The sequence below is a fragment of the Elephantulus edwardii genome, unplaced genomic scaffold (assembly GCF_000299155.1).
Source record: "Elephantulus edwardii isolate Elephantulus edwardi_28Jun2011 unplaced genomic scaffold, EleEdw1.0 scaffold00270, whole genome shotgun sequence".
NCBI lineage: Eukaryota > Metazoa > Chordata > Mammalia > Macroscelidea > Macroscelididae > Elephantulus > Elephantulus edwardii.
In genome coordinates, this window is record NW_006400020.1 from 2,724,138 (window position 1) to 2,743,963 (window position 19,826).

A 19,826-nucleotide genomic window follows, 5' to 3' on the forward strand; every position below is an offset into this window, starting at 1 on the left:
GCGCAGGATAGAGCAGGGTTTAGGGCTGTTGTGCATAGGGTCGCTATGAGTCGGAAACGACTCGACGGCACATAACAACAACAACAACAACATACAATACTTCTAAGCATCAAATATATTTCAATGCTAGTGACCCAAAGGACAGAGTAGAACTTCTTCGTAAGGTTTTCCTAGGTTCTATTCTTTACAGGAGGAGATCACTAGCTCTCTAAGCAGCAAAGTTCTTTAAAGAGCAGCACCTGCAAATAGTTCTTTCAAATATCTGTTCTTTCTTTTACTCAAAAGTTGCTACTCTCTGAATCTAAGCTGTCTAATACAACAGTTAACCAGCTACATGTGGTTATTTAAATATATTTAACTAAAGTTGTTTAAAATTCAAAATTCATTTCCCATTAGGATAATCCACATTTAAAGTTCTCAAAAATCTTGTGCGACCAGTGGCAATATATTATACTGGAAGATGAAAACATAAAATATTTCTACCACAACAAAAAGTTCCAGTGAATGCTATTCCAGTGGACAGAATTATTCTTTTAAAAAAAAAATTCACAATAAGGGGCACTCTGGTGGCCTAGTGGCAAAAAGTTGCACTGCAATCCCATAGGTATGCAGTTCAAATCCACCAGATATTCTGCTGGAGAAGATGGGCAATCTCCTGGTGTACCAGTCAGATCCAATTTGGCAATACACACAAAAAAAATAATAAAATTTTAAAAAACACACACAATAAAGAAATTACTGAGAAGTGACTGTTTTCAAAGAAATGGGGGGAATTTCTTGTAAAGTATTAAAATAGAAATTAATACATTCAATTAAATAATGAGTAATTTTATTCCTAAATAATTAGCTATTCCTAGAAAATTATCAGGTCTGAATCCACCTGAGCATTGGTTTTAATTAAGTAGCTACCAACAAACTATAGTCACAGGACTTTTAAAATAATAATATAGGCTCTAGTTCATATTATAATGTCACTATTTTTAAGCATATTATAGCAATCTCTAACAATGTAATCTTTTCATGTCTGTTATATTCCTGGATTTAAGTGTTTAAGAAGCAAAAATCAATTCTACATATCAAATAAATATTTTACTTAGTTGTTGATATTGTATATATGTATACTAATACATTAAAATAAAGGCAACTTTCTGAAATCTTCTAGTTATCACTAGATTGATAAAATCATTTACTAAAATCAGACAAAATACTAAGTCCTTCATGCAAATATTATTTCTTATAAAATATTTATATTGCCATATTTTAAAGATGTGAGAACTGAGGCACAATAAGGAGAAGTAATCTGTCAAATATTACATTGTAGAAAGTAGAGCCATGATTCAAGCTCTAGTAACTTTATTCCAGAGTGTATGCTGTTATCCATTATAATAACATATCCCAAGGATAATCAAGAAAATTATTATTCTAACTAGAGAAGAAACTGTTAAATTTGAAAATGTTTTTCTTTAAAAAAAAAAAGAAAATGTTTTTCTTAAAACGCTAATTACAGCAGCATCACTTAAAAATTTACAAAGTCCTTAGAAGGGGTCTATCAATGTCCCATAATTTTACACACTTTGTATGTATGTATTTTTCCAGGATGAAAGTATAGAGTCATTAGACTGTAAGAGACATTTCACTCAAATAATGGTTAAGAAACTATTTCAATTACTTAAAAATGATCATTATTGTCCACATTTACTCACCAGATATATCCATGAATGCACGATCCCATAATTCACCTACTGTATAGCATTCTGCAGAGGTGATATTGACTGACAGAACAATGTCATCTTCAACATATTTTAATATGAGATTATTTATAACAATATTTACATTATTTACAACTCGTCGAATCAGACTCTGAACATAACCTGTAAAAGAAGGGGCGTGAAAAGGATTTCATTAGTCACATATGTATTAATAAATTATTTCTTAAAACTTTACTGACCTTCATGTGTACAAAAGGTAGTTATTACTGAGGCGAAGAGGCTTATCAAAGTGGCTGCTAATAAGCAGATCCTATAAGCTAAAAAAAAATTTCCATAATATTCTTCTTAATGAAGTTTTATGTACTAAGAGAAAGATATATAATACGTAAAGATCATGTTATCTTTTTTATTATAATTTCTGTTGTTGTCCCACATCAATTCAACAATTCAAATTGCTTATCTCTGGGTTGTCAATGCAACTCCTTACCAATTATGCCACCAGAGCTCCTTTATAAATTGCAAGGATAATATCCCTATGCATAAATGGAAGACATGTTAATACAACCACTACTATTCAAATGTACACACAAAATATACTAAAGATAAAATGAGGAAATTGAGGATTTTACCAACTCCTGCAATTTGACAAACATGGTATCAAGATGTATTAATAATAAATGGTGACTGGAATGAAAAGATGGAAATAAAAAAGAAGTGGTAGTTGTTAAAAATATGGCCTTGGTGACAAAAACGAGTCTGGAAATTAAATAACAAAATCCTGTACAATCAAGTATTTATTCATTGCTAATTTAATACTTTCCTCAAATAAATAAAAAGCACTGTATACATGGATCTCACCAGGGAATACACAAGAAATAAATTGACTACATCGGTGGAAACAGATGGTGGTATAGTTCACTATCAACAGCGGAAGGACCAACTTGGAAGGGACAGTCAACTGCTCATATTCAAGTTCAAATTTATTATCTCTATTATTTATATTAATGAATTAATACCATTTGTCCTGTCTTTTATTTTCATGCCACAAATACAGATTTCTTTTTATACAGCAGTTTTATGAAATGTCATCATCCATCCATTCATTTAAAACCTTCTGGCCCTCTTTGTTTAATATGTATACATTAGGAGTCAAATGCACTTGCATATACTCACTTATTCCTTTCAGCAAGTATCCTACAAAACATTATTACTGATGTTGTTATGTATCAATAATTCAGAATCGACCCCAAGTTTTCAGAAACAGTTAATTACATGGGAGGAAATTATTCATTTCTCCTGTGGAGCAGGTGGTGGATCTGAACTGAAAACCCTTGTGTTGACAGTGCAATTTCTTACTACTAAGCCACCAGAGCTACCTTAAAATATTAGTGTTTTATAACAGCTCCTTTCTGTTTTAAATTTGCATTGTGGCTGGCAATTAACAGGGTTTCCTATTCTTCAAGAGTTTACTTTGAAGAAAAATATAGGCTTCAACAAGCTGTTCAGTATATTCTGATTTCTTATTTGTTTGTTTGTTTGCTGTTGTTAGGTGCCGTTGAGTCGCTTGCAACTCATAGCGACCCTATGTACAAGAAACCTAAACCCTGCTCTATCCTGTGCCAACATTATTGTCTTTGACACACCTACTCCCATTTCCCAGTCACTGAATCAGTCCATCTCATCAAGTGTCTCCCTCTCCTGCACCGTCCCTCCCTCCTACCAAGCATGACGTCCCTCTGCAAGGACTGGTCCCTCCTTGTAACATATGTTGTACAAAGTATGTCAGACGAAGCTTCAGAATCCTTGCCTACAAGAAGCCGCCTTGTTTCACCTTCTCCAGAACGAATCTGTTTGTTCTCCTAGCAGTCCATTGCATATTTAGTACTCTTCTTTCCAGTACCACAGCTCAAAGGTATCAATTCTCTATCCTCCCTAGCCATTGTCCAGCTCTCTTGACACTTAGCAAGCAATTGCAAAGACCATGGTCTGGATTAACTGCACACTTTAGTCTCCAGACTGACATCATTGCTCTTCAGTACTCTGGAAAGGTTTGTTGTTAGATGCCCTAAAACATAGTCCTGACTCCTACCAAGCCTATATATACAGAAGGAAACACTGGCCAGTGCTGCAACATCCTTAAAATCACTGCCATGTGTGACGCCACTGTGGCAAGCACTAGTCAAAGCAACTCACCAAGAGTATTCCTATGTTTTTATTGAAACCTCACATTACAAACATGATGTTCTTTGCAAATGACACCTTGAAAACATGCCTAAAGTAAGACTAACACTTGTCACACTCGCTTCTAAGAAGCATGGAGACAGTATAGACTCCAGGACAGATCTGCTTGCTCTTCCGGCACTCCATGACAAATCCAATATCCTTCAAAGACAATCCCACACAATGCACAAAAAAAATTCTGATTTTCTCACTCATTGTCCATCTTTCTCCTATCAAATATACGTATTATCCCTCAAAATGACATCATTGCTTTTTAACACTTTAAAGAGGTCTTTTGGTAGATTTGTCAAATACCATATGTCATTTGATTTCTTTGCTATTTCCAAAGGCACTGGTTAAGAATCCAAAGAAAATTAAATTCTCAACATCATCAATGTTTTCTCCATTTATCATAATGTTGCCTAGTGGTTCTGTTGTGAGGATTTTAAGGCTATAGTCTTTGACCTTTATTAGTGTTTCAAGTCCTCTTGGCTTTTAGAAAGTCAGGCTCATCATTTGTGCTATAACCTGTCATACTACAGGTTATTAATTGAAATTCCCTCCATTTCTGATGCTACATTCTTTATGTGTGTGTATTTAATTCCAGAATCCAGTGTGATCATCCCTTACCTACCTAATTCCATGAGTAAGGTAGGTAGTTTTTTTGTTTGTTTGAGGAGAACCTGGCAGAGAAGGGCAGCTTGGGAGTTAGAAACACAACAGTGAAAAAGGGATCTTAGGTACACTTGATGGAGTGGTGTAACTATTAGCCAAGGAATATCAAGGAATGCCAGCAACCACTAGAAGGCAGAAAAAGACAAGGAGAAATTCTTCCTGGGAACTTCAAGAATGGGCATGTCTCTATCAACACCTTGATTATGAACTTGTAGCCTCCACAATGGAATTTATCTAAGGCTGGAAAGATAAAACCAAGATGCCAATACATACTTTTCCATGTTCCAAGACTACGGTTAAGCATCTGCACAATGCCCTTGAAGTGGAAGGGGAAAGGACAGTGGCAGTGGGCTTGGTAGATATGCAAAACAAAGCCTTAAGGAATGGAGAGATGAAGACGGTTGGTTCCGATTTGAGCTCTTTGAGTGAATATGGAATTGGTTCCCAAAAAACTTGGAATGTCTGACTTCTTAGTCCTAAAGCAGGGCAGGGGGGAAAGTCTAGCTTACGGGGCAGGACACCTACATCACTTTAGGGTCCTTCCCTCAGTCCTTATCTGTCTTAAGAAGCAAAGACAGGAAGCTGCTGGGGGATGGCCACAGTGGAGGGACTGAAAGGAGGGAGAGAAGAGCCTGCTGGGGCTGGAAGAGTTTGAGGGCTCCGAGAAACTACCTTTGCCCTCAATTGTTGTTGTTGTGTGCCGTCAAATTGCTTGGTGACTCACAGCGACCCTATGTACAACAGCCCTAAACCATGCTCTGTCCTGTGCCAATCGCACTGTCTCTGACACTCCCATCCCGATTACCCCAGTCACTGAATCAATCCACCTCAGAGAGGGCCTTCCCCTCCTGCACTGTCCCTCCACCCTCCCAAGCATGATGTCCTTCTCCAAGGACCGGCATCTCCTTACAACATGTCCAAAGTATGTTAGTCGGAGCCTCAGAATCCTTGCCTCCAAGGAGCCACCCGCTTTGACCCTTTCCAGGATGAACCTGTTTGTTTTCCTAGCAGCCCATCGTACTCTCAATACTCTTCTCCAGCACCACAGCTCAAAGGCATCAATTCTCCTTCCATCCTCTTTGGTCACTGTCCAACTCTCTGATGCATAACAAGTGACTGCAAAGACCATGGCCTGTATCAGATGCACCTTAGTCTCCAGAGAGACACCACTGCTCTTCAGTACTTTGGAGAGGTCCCTAACAGCAGACTTTCCCATGGCAATGCATCTTTTAATTTCCTGGCTACTGGTGCCAAGAGTGTTGACTGTGGATCCAAGCAAACTAAAGCTGTGAACAATCTCAATCTCTTCACCATTAGATACTGCCAAATTCCCTTTCTCAGACTTTGAAGAATGATCACACTGGGGGAGCAAAAACTATTAAAACTACCCAGTTACTCAAAAGTAAGACTAAACCTAGGAGGGTGATATATGTTGTATATCTTGTGGATATCTGTACCCCTGTTGCTGAATATGAAGATTCGACTATCTGTGGGATCAGGGGCACAACTGTCAAGGATACAGTGGGCCTTACTCAGCATGGCCAGGCTCTGTTCTCAGAAGCAGGCCCGTTGGAAATCCTCACATAGATAATCCATGGTTTACATCAAGCTGGTCTGGCTGGCCAATGGACTGCCCCTGGTCCCTACTCAGTAGTGGGCCCCAGCAGCAGCAGCACAATCAAAGGGTGCACCTGAAGGCTGTCCACCATGGAAGGGCATGGTGAGGTCCTGAGACTTCGAACTGTCACTATTGGGAGTGGGCAGAATGTTGTTTCACAGGGGTTAAAAATAGTGACCACTGGGATAGGCCAGTGGAGCTGCCAGGCCATTGACTGGTGGAGATGGATTGGCTACTCCAAGGGTGGCTTCAGATGGAAGGACTGTGCCAGACAGAGTTCTGTGGGTAGGCAGGGGACTTGCCCACAAAACCAGGCCCTGCCAAGTCACATCCTGCTGCATGCTTGCCTGTTAGGCTAAGGGCTGCCAATGTCCCACCAGCCTCACTGCACATCTACTGTAGTTGGGCCAGCTGGTGCTGATTCCAGGTAACTAACTTGAGGTCGCTAGGGGAGTCAATAGGGGTATGAGAGATGCCTATGGCAGGTTGGCAAGGCCTGTGGCAGGCAATGCAACTGTAGCCACATGGGTGTGCGCCATGGGATTGACCACACAAGAAGGCACTGGTGCAGGGATGCTATGGGCCAACACACGGGTACTTGCACTGATGAGCAGACTGTACTAATGGGGCTGGGGTGGGCGATCTGGCCCTCACACACTGAAGTTGTGCTGATACCTGTCCTCGTCTGGCAAAACTGGTTGAGCTGGTGCACGATGCTGCTCAGGTTCAAAGGCTGGCTGTGCTACAGGGTGGCCGCCATTGAAAGGGGAATAGTTGAGGTAGACATGGCCTACCATATTGGGGGAGCATCTGAGTCTGGCATCTTCCAGTCTCCATGCAATAAGGGATTGGAGAGGTGCTGGAGACCATGGTGAGCCAGGGCCCGAGGATGGACCAAGCCCCGGGTTTGGGCTACATGCTGCATGTAACCCAGACCCTGAAGCTGCTGGAGGCTCTAAGGATGGAGCACCGCCTGGGGAGGAAAGATACCCTGAGGGTGCTGCACTATCTGGGAAGGAGCATGGGCCAAAGTTTGTGCATGCTGCAAAGCCTGCTGGCAGGCCAGAGCCTGGGCCTGGGGGTGGCTTAAAGTGCTAGGTGCCACAGTAGCTTAGGGTGCCACTGGGAGGTTCATGATGGCCTCAGAGAGCAACTGGGTTCGGGTGCCATCAAAGTCTTTGAGTACGCTCTTGGATGCACTTTGACAATGGCAAGCAGGCCTGCCTTGATGGCAGCCTAATTCAGTTAAGGGCTGTAGCGCTGGGCTGATGTGTTGAGGCCATTCACAGTACGATGAACGTGTTTCCACTGGGGAACCTTCACACTGTTGGGGAAGATTTTTATAGTCAGTGGGTTGTTTACGACCTTCTGAGCATACACATCTACTTCGGCTGGTGTAGGATAGTGAGCAGTTCTCATTTTCTGTGTAGTGTCCCATTTCTGAGGTCCAGTGTTCATCTGCATGTGAGAAAGTAGCTGAAAGGACAGATCATCTGGCCTTTGTAGACAGGCTAGCATGGCAGATTGGCATTAACACAACATGAGACAGTCACTCACATGACTGGGCCCAGCCCTCATGCCTGCTCCGTAGTAGCCCGCCACTGCCACCGCTGCTTGATGAACCAGCCCCTGAGTCACTGGGAGCCACTCCTGAGACTCGAAGCTACATTCTTCTTACAGCCCAGTTTCTTAAGATTATCTGCTCTGCATACAGACTAAATAAACGTTAAAAGGATACAAACCTAAGACACACTTGTCCAAATTTTAAACCACACAGTATCTCACTGTGTTGGGAAAACTACCTCTTGGTCTATGTAAAGTTTCCACATGAACACAGTCAAGTGTTCTGGAATATTATTCTTCATAATGCTATCTATAATTTGTTGTGATTCACAGAGTCAAGAGACTTAGCATAGTCAACAAAACATATGTAAGCATCTTTCTAGAATTCTCTGCATTCAACAAGATTCAATTAACTTCATAATATCCCTTGTTCCATGTCCTCTTCCAAATCTGCATTTCTGGCAGTTACTTGTCCATTTGTTCTTTTTAATTCTCTTAAGCAAGATTTTATATCTGTGTCAGAGGGTCGCCATGAGTCACAGGTGACTCAGTGGCACATAACAGCAACAATATTAATACTGTTAAATAGTTTCCACAATCTTCTGGATTCTCTTGAATGGGCACAAAAGTAAATCTCTTCTATTTAGTAAGTTTGGTAGCTATCCTCCAAATTTTTTGACACAAAAGAGGGCACTAGCAGTATTTGCAGACATTTGCTGAAAAAATTACAACTGGAATTCCATTAAATCCGTTTTTGCCAAGGCCTTCAATGCAGCTTGGATGACTTCTTTTAATACCATCACTTTTTCATCATAAAAACCTGTTTAAATGGTTGCATATCAACCAAATTCTTTTTAATTTTGTGTATTCTATAAGGTTTCCAGTGTCACTGAATATTCTGATGTACACAGCAATGAAGATTTAGAAAACTGAAGAGCTTGCATCAAACACAGCATTTTAAAATTCAACTTGATAGAACAAAGTTAAAAATATATCAATTATTATCTTTTAGTAATAAACTAAATGCAAAAATACATTTTTATACACACACACACATATACATAAACACTATATATATAAACTCTGGTGACATAGTGTTAAGAACCTTTACTGCAATCCCAAAGAAACATGGTTCAAATCTGCCAGCTGCTACATGGGAAAATGGGTCATCTCCTCTCGTGTGATTTATGGACTCTGAAAAGCCACCGGAGGGTCAGCTATGAGTCACTTCTGACTCAAAGGTACAAAACAATAACAACATATGTAAATATCAGTTTGAAGCATAACTTTCTAAAAAATGGATCGGTATATTAATGAGAAAGAACATCTGTGCAGTAGAGATGGCTGACTCTGCAGCAATAATTTGTGCTTCGTTTCCTGAAGGTGAAATTATCAGGGAGATGAGATTTCCCAGCATTACAAAATATACAAACAAATAATTTTTCTCAAAAGAACCTGAGCTAAACGGCTATGTATCACATCTAGCCTAAAATTATCGAGCCTGTCTGAGTCTTTTCCATCATCCCTGGGCAGTGCAAATAGTTAATGAGATTAGCTGCTAATCAAAAGGTTGGATGTTTGTTATCTACTCATCTACTCAAGTGTGCCTGGAAAGAAAAGCCTGGTGATCTATTTCTGAAAAATCAAACACTGAAAATCCTGTCAACACAAGTCTGCATCTACTGACACAACGGACTGGGTTTTGCTTTGGATATTCTTCAGTCTCTTTACCGTGGAACAAAGTGAAAACCAACATTTGACCAAGTAGAATCCAACAATTGGCCTAAGGGACAAGATAGACTCAAGATAAAAGCAGTCCGAGTTCCTTCTAGTACACTATATTTGGAAAAGTATATGAAAAAATAACGCTTCTGTTTGGTAGCTGCCACTGAATGAACTCTAATTCATGGGACAACTTCCGAACAAAAGAAGTAAACACTGTCCAGTCCTGTGTCACACTCACAATGCATCATGTTTTATTCCGTCCTGCAGCTATTATGCCAATCCATTTCTCTGAGAAATTCATATGCCTTTGCTGGTCATCTACCTCACCAAACATGATGTCTCTTATTAGTGACTGACCACTAAAATAAATTTGTGACTCCATTAGTGAATGTTATAGCTCCCAGAATTTTACTGCTTTCAGAAACATGGAGAAATTGATTGTCTCCTCTTTATTACAAGGCAAAAAACAAAAAGGCCAAAAGTGTGAAAACAAAAATCAATTTTTCAGGCGCTGGCTGAAAATCGCCTGTGACTTCATCCATAGCCACTGGTGAGAGTCAGCGCCCAGAGCCATCAGGGGCTTTAAGCTCGTTGCCCACTGCTGTGGTGTGGACAGCTGAAACCCAGGCCCCGACAGGCACCTGGGGGGGAGAAAAAAAAATAAAAAATTTAAAAAAAAAAAAACCAATTTTTATATAAAGGCTTCCAAGAAAGAAACTGTAGGAATATCTACAACAGAGCAAAATCCTTAAAGAATGAAAATCTAAAGAAAAATTTTCTGGCATATGGACTTAGTCTGTTCTGAAATCATGCAACAAATACACTGAGAGTCCAAACATATCATGACATAAAAGATTAGAATGTATTTCTATGCAGGGCTAAAAAAAGATTAGTAAAAGTTAATATTTTAATTTTACTAATTCAATTAGAAGTTACCTGGTGGCAAATCAGGATCTGTCAGAGCACTCTGTTGAATTTTTCGGGGTTTCACTGATAATTTTGTGTTTTCAGGAGTGGTAGAACTGGAGCCACAGCTTTCATGATCATCCTAATTTTGTTTCCAAGAGAAAAGGAGTCAACTGCCATTCAAACATTAGGAAAAGGTTTGCTGAATATATGCAATTCTATGGTTACTAAGTGAGCCCAGATACACTCTTCTAATCTTATATTTTTAACTATAAAAAAAACCTATTTACATAATTACTATAATTAATATATCAAACAGCATTTAAAAAATATTCAGTGTTCCCCTTCCTATTTCCTTTTGGGGAGGGAGGTCCATTTCTTTGGGGATGAAACTTTCTAATAAATTTATCTTTACTTTTCACCTTCAAAAAAAGTTAGCTATATAAAATTACAAATCCTGTCATTATCTAGGTGTTATCAAAATAACCACCTGACAAAGTCAAAGCACTCTTATTTATGTCACTAGTAAAAGAAAAGACTGCTTAGTGAAAGCTTTTAACCACTTACTGTCTCTATCATAGCATAAAATAAATCTAAATAAAACCATTCTCCCTCTTTATTTTACTGATTTGCTTACAAAGTTTGTATACATTGTTTTTCATACTATTCCTCATTCATATTCACTGTATGTGTTTCATACAATCATTCTCATACGTAATTTTTAATAAAATTAATCACCACTGGACCTTTCCATCAAGTTCCATCTTTTTGTTTACATATTAAGATTCTGTTTTACAAGATAATTCAGATCTCAAGCTGGCTTGTGGGTCATCTATAATAACAAATACTAATCAAGCTTAGAATCCTTTGTATCTTATTTAGCAATACCTGCTGTTGCTGTTAACAGTGGTCAAGCCCATCTGTCACATAACAACCTCAGATTCCATAGAACAAAATACTGCCTGATTCCATGCTATCTCTACAATCACTACTATGTCTGAACCCATTACTGCAGCCACTGTGTTAATCCATCTCACTGAGAGCCGTCCTTTTACATTAATCCTTCAATTTACCCAGCAAAAAGTCCTTTTCCAGGGAGTGGTCCCTCCAAACAAAATATTGCTATTCTTCTCTCTAAGGTACAGTACTCTAACTGTAATTCTTCCAAAATTTGTTCAGCTCCTTAGCTGTCCATGGTACATTAGTACCATAACTGGAACACTGTCCATCAGGTATTCTTCACCAATATTAAGTCAAATACATCAACTGTTCTTATCTCTTCCTTAAGCACTGTCCAGCTTTCATATACATATGAGGTGACTGAAAACACAATGGTTTTGGTCAGGCGCATCTCAGACCTCAAAGTGACATCTTTGCTTTTAAACAATTTGAAGAGGGTTTTTTCCCAGTAGATTTGCCCAAGGCAATACGTCATCTGCTTTCTTGACTTCTTCTTCCATGAGCATTAACTGAATCCAAGGAAAATAAAATCATTGATAACTTCAATGTTTTCTCCACTTATTATGATGATGTTTATTGATTCAGTTGTGTTAAAGAAACAGATGCAATGTGGGGAAGGGCGAATCTGACTTCTACCCACTTCATAAAGGGTAAATGTCTGCATCAATAATATCCATAGCACCAAAATAGCTATAAGGTCAGGCACGCCACCTGTCATGCTCCTGTACCTTTTTCTTCTGGTTCTGGTGTCCATTTCAAGACTCACAGACTTTACCCACAATTGTGGAATTTACTAGGGAAATAGACTGGAGGGGGATAGGCAAAGAATATCACACAATGCAAGCCCAGCTTTAACCCAGCAGTTCCAAGCCAGATTACCCCAAAACAAAATTCCTCAATTAGTCAAACACAGTTTCTCAATCAACCAAAGCTGAGGTTCAGTTTAGTAGCACAAATGCAAGAAGCCTCATGGTTTCCTCAACCCAGCAAACTTTGTCTTCGAGTAGTTATAAGTCTGTTTTACCTTCACTCATCTAGCAAGCAAAATGTTTAACTGTGGCCTTTTTCTCCAGGATTCCTCTGGTTCCATCTTGCCACAGTCCCTTCACCCTCCCTCCATGACTGTCTCTCACTGTGTCTACACAGTTCTTCCAACACTATCTCTCTCAGGGTTTTAAGTGTTCTCTTTTTTTTTTAATTGGTCCCACAGCTGTTGAGGATTTATAAAACCTTGTGTCCACAGTTAAGGTAGCTGGCAAAGATGCCCCCATGCAAGGGGCTAACAAAGTGGCTAAAAAACCCAATTTTCAAGGTTCCTGACACTCCAAGCTGCAAATTTCCCCCCCATTTGTTTATGATGATGGGCAACCCATACTGAAGGCTTCAGTCTTTGATCATCTTCATTAAGTGCTTCAAGCACCCTTCACTTTTTAGCAAAAGAGGCTGTTTCACTGCATAACATTGTTATTTACTGTAGAGTAGGAACCGACCCACAGCTAACCTTTCAGTGAGAGGCAGTTAATCACACTTGCCACTAGGCCACCAGAGCTCCCTATCATAGATTGTTATATAAGTATTTCTCGAATTCTGTTGCCATGTTCTTTATCAGATAGCCCAGTTTCTCAGATTACTTGCTCAAAACAGCCTAGAAAAGTATCTTGAGAGACTACAACCCTGATACACACCTTTCCTGTTTTTTAAACCATGCAGGACCATGTTCTGTTTGAAAAACTGCCTCTTGATCTATATACAGTTCCTTCATGTGTACAATAAAATTATTTTCTTCCATTTTCAAAATAAAATAATTAAAACACATCATTAAAACTGGCAAAGCATAGTGGGGTAAGTTTTGTGCTGTTAATCAAAGATCAGCAAGTTTTAAACACAAGGTGCTCAGTGTAAGAAAGACACACAATGTCCTCCTAGTAAAACACAAAGGGTTGGAAACCTCGTCAAAAGTCACCATAGTTGTGTTTTGAGGAAATAACACTTCCGCAATCACATTACAGAGTGTCCTCCAATCTGAGGCGCTCACTTTCTGTCACTATAGATGACTATGTTCTGTTGTTATTTTAAAGACTTCATAGGCCAAATTTTCTAAATTAAATTGCCATGTTTGTTGTCCAATTCTGGAAAACTCAGCTGAAATCTGCAACTATTTTAAATACTGGTAGCACAGCTTCTAACATCACAGCAACACACAAGCCACCAAAGTAAAATAAAATGCAGCAATGTTTATTGAAGTATTACTCTAGACAAAGGATTTCTAAAGGGTTGTGATATGGATAGCACAGAAATGTACACAAATCATACGTCATTTTAAATTTCTCTTTTTTTAATTACAAAAAGCAAATGATGACTTTTGTCTTTGCCTGAATGTTGTATATAATGAATTACAATTACACAATACTCTTAAGAGCTTACTTGCTGTGTTTACAAAATTAAATTTGATACCTGTCCTCAAATGATTTCAGAAACTACAGATACTTATATAAATAATGTTGAAACAGCAGCACATATATTTTTTAATCCCAACTGGAAGAATTTAAGAGCTCAAGCCCTTATAACTGAGTAAAGGAATTTTTTTATTAAGAATGAGTTATTAAATTTGAGGAAAATTATAAACCAAAGTTGTTATTTTTTCTGGATGTGATAATTAGAAGATGGCTGATTTAGGAAAGACTCAATGGCTCCTAGAAGAGTGAAGAAATGGGAACTGTAAAAAAGTGTTCAAACAGAGAATGAAAAGAAGATAAAGTTAAATCAGTAAGCAAAGATTGTTTTATAAGATAGTTAAAAGCAGGAAGTATGAAATGGGGTGGTACTATGAGGTAAATGGATCTGGTATCATTCTACTCCCTGTTCCAAAGATTTTAAAAGTATCTTTTCATTTGAAGAAAAAAGGAATATGGGGAATAAATTAATAATATCAATTCAAAGGGTAACTGTTATTATACTGTGCACCATCAATTCATTAGTATAGAAACTCTTAAAGTACATATTTATAAGAACAATGATAAATTTAGGTAGGTTTCCATTGTATTTAAAGAGAATGTTTCAAAAAAAAAAAAAGAAAAGAAAAAAAAATGAGAATGTTTCAAGAGTAAATACAAAAAGGATAATCACTAAATATGTCAATCAAGTAGGATACTAGAAGCGAATCATCACAATAACAAGATTTCATTGCACTCAACTCATTGTCCTCAAGTCAGAATCAACTTATAGCTCACCAGCCAGTGGGGTTTTAGAGGCTATAAACTGCATGAGAAAAGATTATCCCTCTACTTATCAGCTGCTTTTGGGTTGACAGTGCAACTCATTATCCATTAGAAAACAAAAAACCTCAATACCACATCAGGAGAAGCATATAATAAAAAAAATGTGCTTTTTTTAAAACCAGATAGCATTATCTGGCTCAATATGGCAATATTTCAGCAAAAAGGATTTATTTAAAAATTTAAGATAAACAAAAAGAGATTTGTATCAGAAGCAATGAAAGCAATGTTCACATAAACTGACGTTCATTTTAAGTTATGCAATACTAATCAGTGTTTCAGTTCACAAAACAGTATCACTATTCAATATTTTTAATTATATCTTCTGTTATTTTGAGGAATGCTGTAGTCTTTAAAAGACTAATGTTACAAACAAAACCTTACTGTAACTACTTTTAGTTCAACTTACATCCTTAAAAATGTCTGTAGTCATACACTTCTGCACAACGTTAACATTAAAAGCACACTATTAATTTCTGAAACATGTGGTTGTCTCAAAAGCCCAGAAGTAGAATATGTTCATTAAAGAGATGTGAAAAAGTTCCAAGTGAACTGCCAAAACTAGCATAATTATGAAAATATTTAACACAGAAACCATCTGAAATCACACACTGTATATAGATTACAGTGATGTCATAATAAACATTCCAGCCAAAATGCACTAAAACTACTGCAAGTTCAATAAATCTGGCATACATGAGATGACAAACATTCAAAAGCAAAAAAAAGAACAAGTTATTTTTATCTTATTTTTTTAAAAGTTATTAGCAGCAACTTCTGAGAGTAAAGGGTATAGATTAAGTATGGGACTTCAAATAAAAAGAACTGAAGAAAACACAGGGAGAAAAAAGTTTCCTTATAAACTAGTCATTTTCATTATTAAAAAGATAAACTGAAAAATTTTATTTGCTTAAACCAAGTGCAATGTTAGTATGCTTCAAAAATGAGCATCAGATTATGTACAGGAATATGTAACATGAAAGATTACATCAAATGTACAAGTACACTTTTCTTAATTAAGTTAAGGAAATTATGGCTATTCATATATTGTAATCAGACAATAATCATTCAATAATTTTTACTTAATGCCTTTCAATTTTATTTTAATTATATCAGTTACAATTGCACTTCCATTAAAATTCTGCTATTACTTACTATCAAACCTGAAATTAAGCCCATCGTCAGTTTTGAATTCACCTTCTTTTAACCATCTTTTGCACTAATAGGCATTTTTTTACTCCATCCAAAGTTTCTAATTACTAATAAAAGAAACTACTCAAAAGTACAAGCTAAAATATTTTTATACAATTTTTAATCCCGAACACTTAACAGTTATATTTTTCTTATTTAGACTACAATTTTTCCAAAATGTCTGGTGAATATATTTCACAGGAAAAGAATGTTTTCTCTTGAGGACCATATGGCAATTTCTCAAAACATAGCTCTTTGCTCCTCACGAAACAAGCAAGAATATAATTTCCTTACAAAAGTTCATAACAGAGGAAAACTATGATATACAGAGTATGTGAACAGATCCATTAAACCCTTTTCCACAGACTTTCATTCTGACAGACTAAGGTTTCATGGTGCATACTTCTCACCTCAGTCAGCCTAAAATGTTGTTAGTTGCCATAGAGTCCATTCTGACTTTTGATAATGCATGAAACATTGTTCACACCATCTTCAAGATTGTTGTTCCACTGACACAGCCACTATGCACAAATGAATGTCTTCTACACTAGCACAATTTCAGCTAAAATTATGCATGGACCATAAAGTTTCCAATGGCCAATTGTACAAAGTGGATCACTATGCTTTTCTTCCTTTTGATACTGGGTTTCCTCAAGTGGATCCCACCTTATGATGACCCAGATGAAGGGCTCTGGTGACATAATCAATAGAGTTGTGCTGCTAAACCAAAGGCCAGGCCTCTCTGGCACTAGCATTATCATGGGAACAAAACAGGTAATCTCTTCCCTTGAAATTGACAGCCTCGGAAAGACAATGGAGGATCTGTGTTTGTTCTGACGAGTTTTTTAAATTGAGTCATTGATTCCAACTCATAGTGGCCCATAAAGGCTATAATTTGTACAGGGGCAGACTGTCATATATTCTTCCCCAGCCTCAGTGATCATCAGTTAGTGGGTTCAAACTACCATCTTTCTGGTTAACAATCAAATGTTTTAATTACTTCTTACAACCCTTATACAGCTATCCTCACTATTGACCTAGATGATTCTAATACATAACAATCCTCCACTGGTTTCTAAAACTATAAATCTTTACAGGAGGAACCTGCTCATCTTTCTTCCAAGGAGCGCCTGGTGGATTCAAACTGGCACACTTTCAATTAGCCCAACAGTAACACATTACACTACTGGGTTTCCACAGGACTTTAAAACCATACAGTCTCAGATTCACAACAGTATGACTAATCTTGAAAGTAAAATTTAAAACAAGACTTACCTAAGCAAAGAATGTAAATCAATTTTTAAAAGCAAAAAGGCTGAAACACACTAAAAACCTAGAGGAGAATGAGGGGTAGAACTAAGAAGTGTTTTGTTTGTTTTGAAGTGATATGTTTAATACTCTGAAGTCTTTAGGGTTATAAGGGAACTGAACTTGTTAAGTAGAGAAGGATTAAGCATTTGTTCAAGTCACAACAAAAGCTCCTAAAACATAATTAAGAGAAGCTATAAAATAAACTGCAACAAAAAAATAAACTGCAACAAGGTTCTTACAGAATCTTTCTCTTCTCCAGTATCAAGTATAATAGCAATTGTCAGAGCCATAAAAAATTCCTAATAGCACACTCTGAACTCTTCACCAAATAGTCACTAACTCAGAGATCCACTTAGAGAATAAAACAGAGAGCCAAAGTAAATATATTCACTATTTTTCATAGTAATAGTGGTAATATCCAGCTCACCTCTATAATGAATGCAATAATTTCATTTTGGTCATTAAACATCTAAAATATATCCCAAGTGCACTTAAGGAAGAAAGTTTCTGATCTAATCTCTTCTATAACAGCCCATAGAAGAGAAAGTTTCCAGTTTCCTTTCAATCAGGGTAAGAATAAGTAGTTATGGTAGGCTGGGGAAGAAACGAAGGAAGTGAACTCTCCCCTTTATTACTTAATCCTTCCAAAAGAGTTTTTGTTCAATCTGGTTGAAAAAAAAGCTGAGCCTTCACTGGTATGCATTATAATAACCAAAGAAATCAAACGGTACTAACTATAAATATCTATGTACTGAGTCTCTCTTCTATCTCTGAGATTCAAACTAGGCAGTAAAGGCAGGGCTATTTTCACCAGGTGGCAAAACCAACAACTCTTTCTTCTCTGCCTTCCTCCTTTCCACACAAATAACCACCTGACCAAAAAGACAATTCAAACATTAAGACTAATCACACTACATCAATTAACATTAATATATGTTAAGAAAAAATCTGGTGTTTATTGTTACCTATCATTTTACTAAGCTTGGAAGCAGGAGTGGTATCCACTTCTATAAATAACTTGCCTCTGGAAACCCGAGGAACCCAGAGAAAGGATGCTTTTTTGGGGGGGTTTCAACCACTGAAGTCAACAGATAGGGTATTAAGAAACCATAAAAGGTTATAAAATCTAATCAGATGACATAAGCCTCAAAAAAAGCAGCCATATTTCTAAGGGTAAAGAGTTGTTGTTGATTGCCTTCTATGTGAGCAGGATTTACAGCAATCCGAAGAACAAAAGGCCTGAAGCCCTCTACAACTATCAACATATATCAAAGTTCATAGAGTTTCTGGAGGCATTTTACTTAGAAATGTTCAATTGTTCTTGTTGTTTTTATGTGATATCAAATCACCTACAATCCATAGTAACCCTACATACAGCAGCTCTGAACCCTGCCTGGTCCTGAGACACGCTCACTAATTTACCCTTACTGCCCCAGTCACTTTATCGATCCATCTCATCCAAGATCATCCAATTACAAGGTTATTTACTGTAAAATTTAACCACGAGACAACAATAACCTAATAAGAAATGCAAAGCACAAATTTCAAAGCTCTTGTGGCACAGTGTATAATGTATCAGACTCTAGCTAAATGGTCACCATTTCAAATCTACCTTTTACTCCAAAGAAGAAAAAAATTCTCTTCCTACGAAGATTACAGTCCCATAAATATACGAAGATGGAAATCTGTTTTAAGCCAGAATCAACTCAATGGAAGTGGGCTTTTAAAGTCAGTAACATCTCTGTTCCAAATCTCCTAACTTCCCAGTTCTACTTACCAGCTCTGATGGAAAGACAAAAACTATTCATTAACGGAGGGTGATTATTTTTTTACATTCTTGTGCAGCATGCATTCAGTAAGTCCATAATGATCGTTTAAATTCCTATGAACATATATATGTTGTTGTTGTTGTTGTTATATGCCGTTGAGTCGCTTGCGACTCATAGCGACCCTATGTACAACAGCCCTAAACTTTGCTCTGTCCTGGGCCAATTACACTGTCTCCGATACACCCAACCCGATTACCCCAGTCACTGGATCAATCCACCTCATAGAGGGCCTTTCCCTCCTGCACTGTCCCTCCACCCTCCCAAGCATGATGTCCCTCTCCAAGAACCAGTCCCTCCTTACAACATGTCCAAAGTATGTCAGATGAAGCCTCAGAACCCTTGCCTCCAAGGAGCCAACCGGTTTAACCCTTTCGAGGATGTATCTGTTTGTTTTCCTAGCAGTCCATGGTACTCTCAATCCTCTTCTCCACCACCACAGCTCAAAGGCATCAATTCTCCTTCTATCCTCCTTGGTCACTGTCCAACTCTCTGATGCATAACAAGTGACAGCAAAGACCCCGGCCTGTATCAGTCGCACCTTAGTCTCCAGAGACGCCATTGCTCTTCAGTACTTTGGAGAGGTCCCTAACAGCAGACTTTCCCATAGCAATATGCCTTTTAATTTCCTGGCTACTGGTGCCAAGAGTGTTGACTGTGGAGCCAAGCAAACTAAAGCTGTGAACAATCTCAATCTCTTCACCATCTATCCTGATGCTGCCAATTGGTCAAGTAGTGAGAATCTTTGTCTTCCTGACATTGAGCCTCAATCTATAGTGGAGGCTGCAGTCCTTGACCCTCTGCAGCAAGTGCATGAGGTCCTCCTCAGTTTCAGCAAGCAGGGTTG

The 19,826-nt window shown here is 37.9% G+C and overlaps 1 protein-coding gene and 1 pseudogene across 1 annotated transcript in view; both read right to left on the minus strand.

Annotated features, from left to right (window-relative positions):
- The window catches only part of VPS13B (vacuolar protein sorting 13 homolog B (yeast)), a 387,771-nt gene that overhangs the window by 334,690 nt on the left and 33,255 nt on the right, over positions 1 to 19,826 (minus strand). Inside the window, exons 3-4 of the mRNA XM_006900014.1 lie at positions 10,447 to 10,558; positions 1,704 to 1,871 (exon numbers count right to left, since the gene is read on the minus strand). Of these exons, the coding sequence (XP_006900076.1) occupies positions 1,704 to 1,871; positions 10,447 to 10,558 (280 nt within the window). The remainder of the gene's footprint in view (positions 1 to 1,703; positions 1,872 to 10,446; positions 10,559 to 19,826) is intronic.
- On the minus strand, positions 6,019 to 7,740 carry LOC102868340 (annotated as a pseudogene).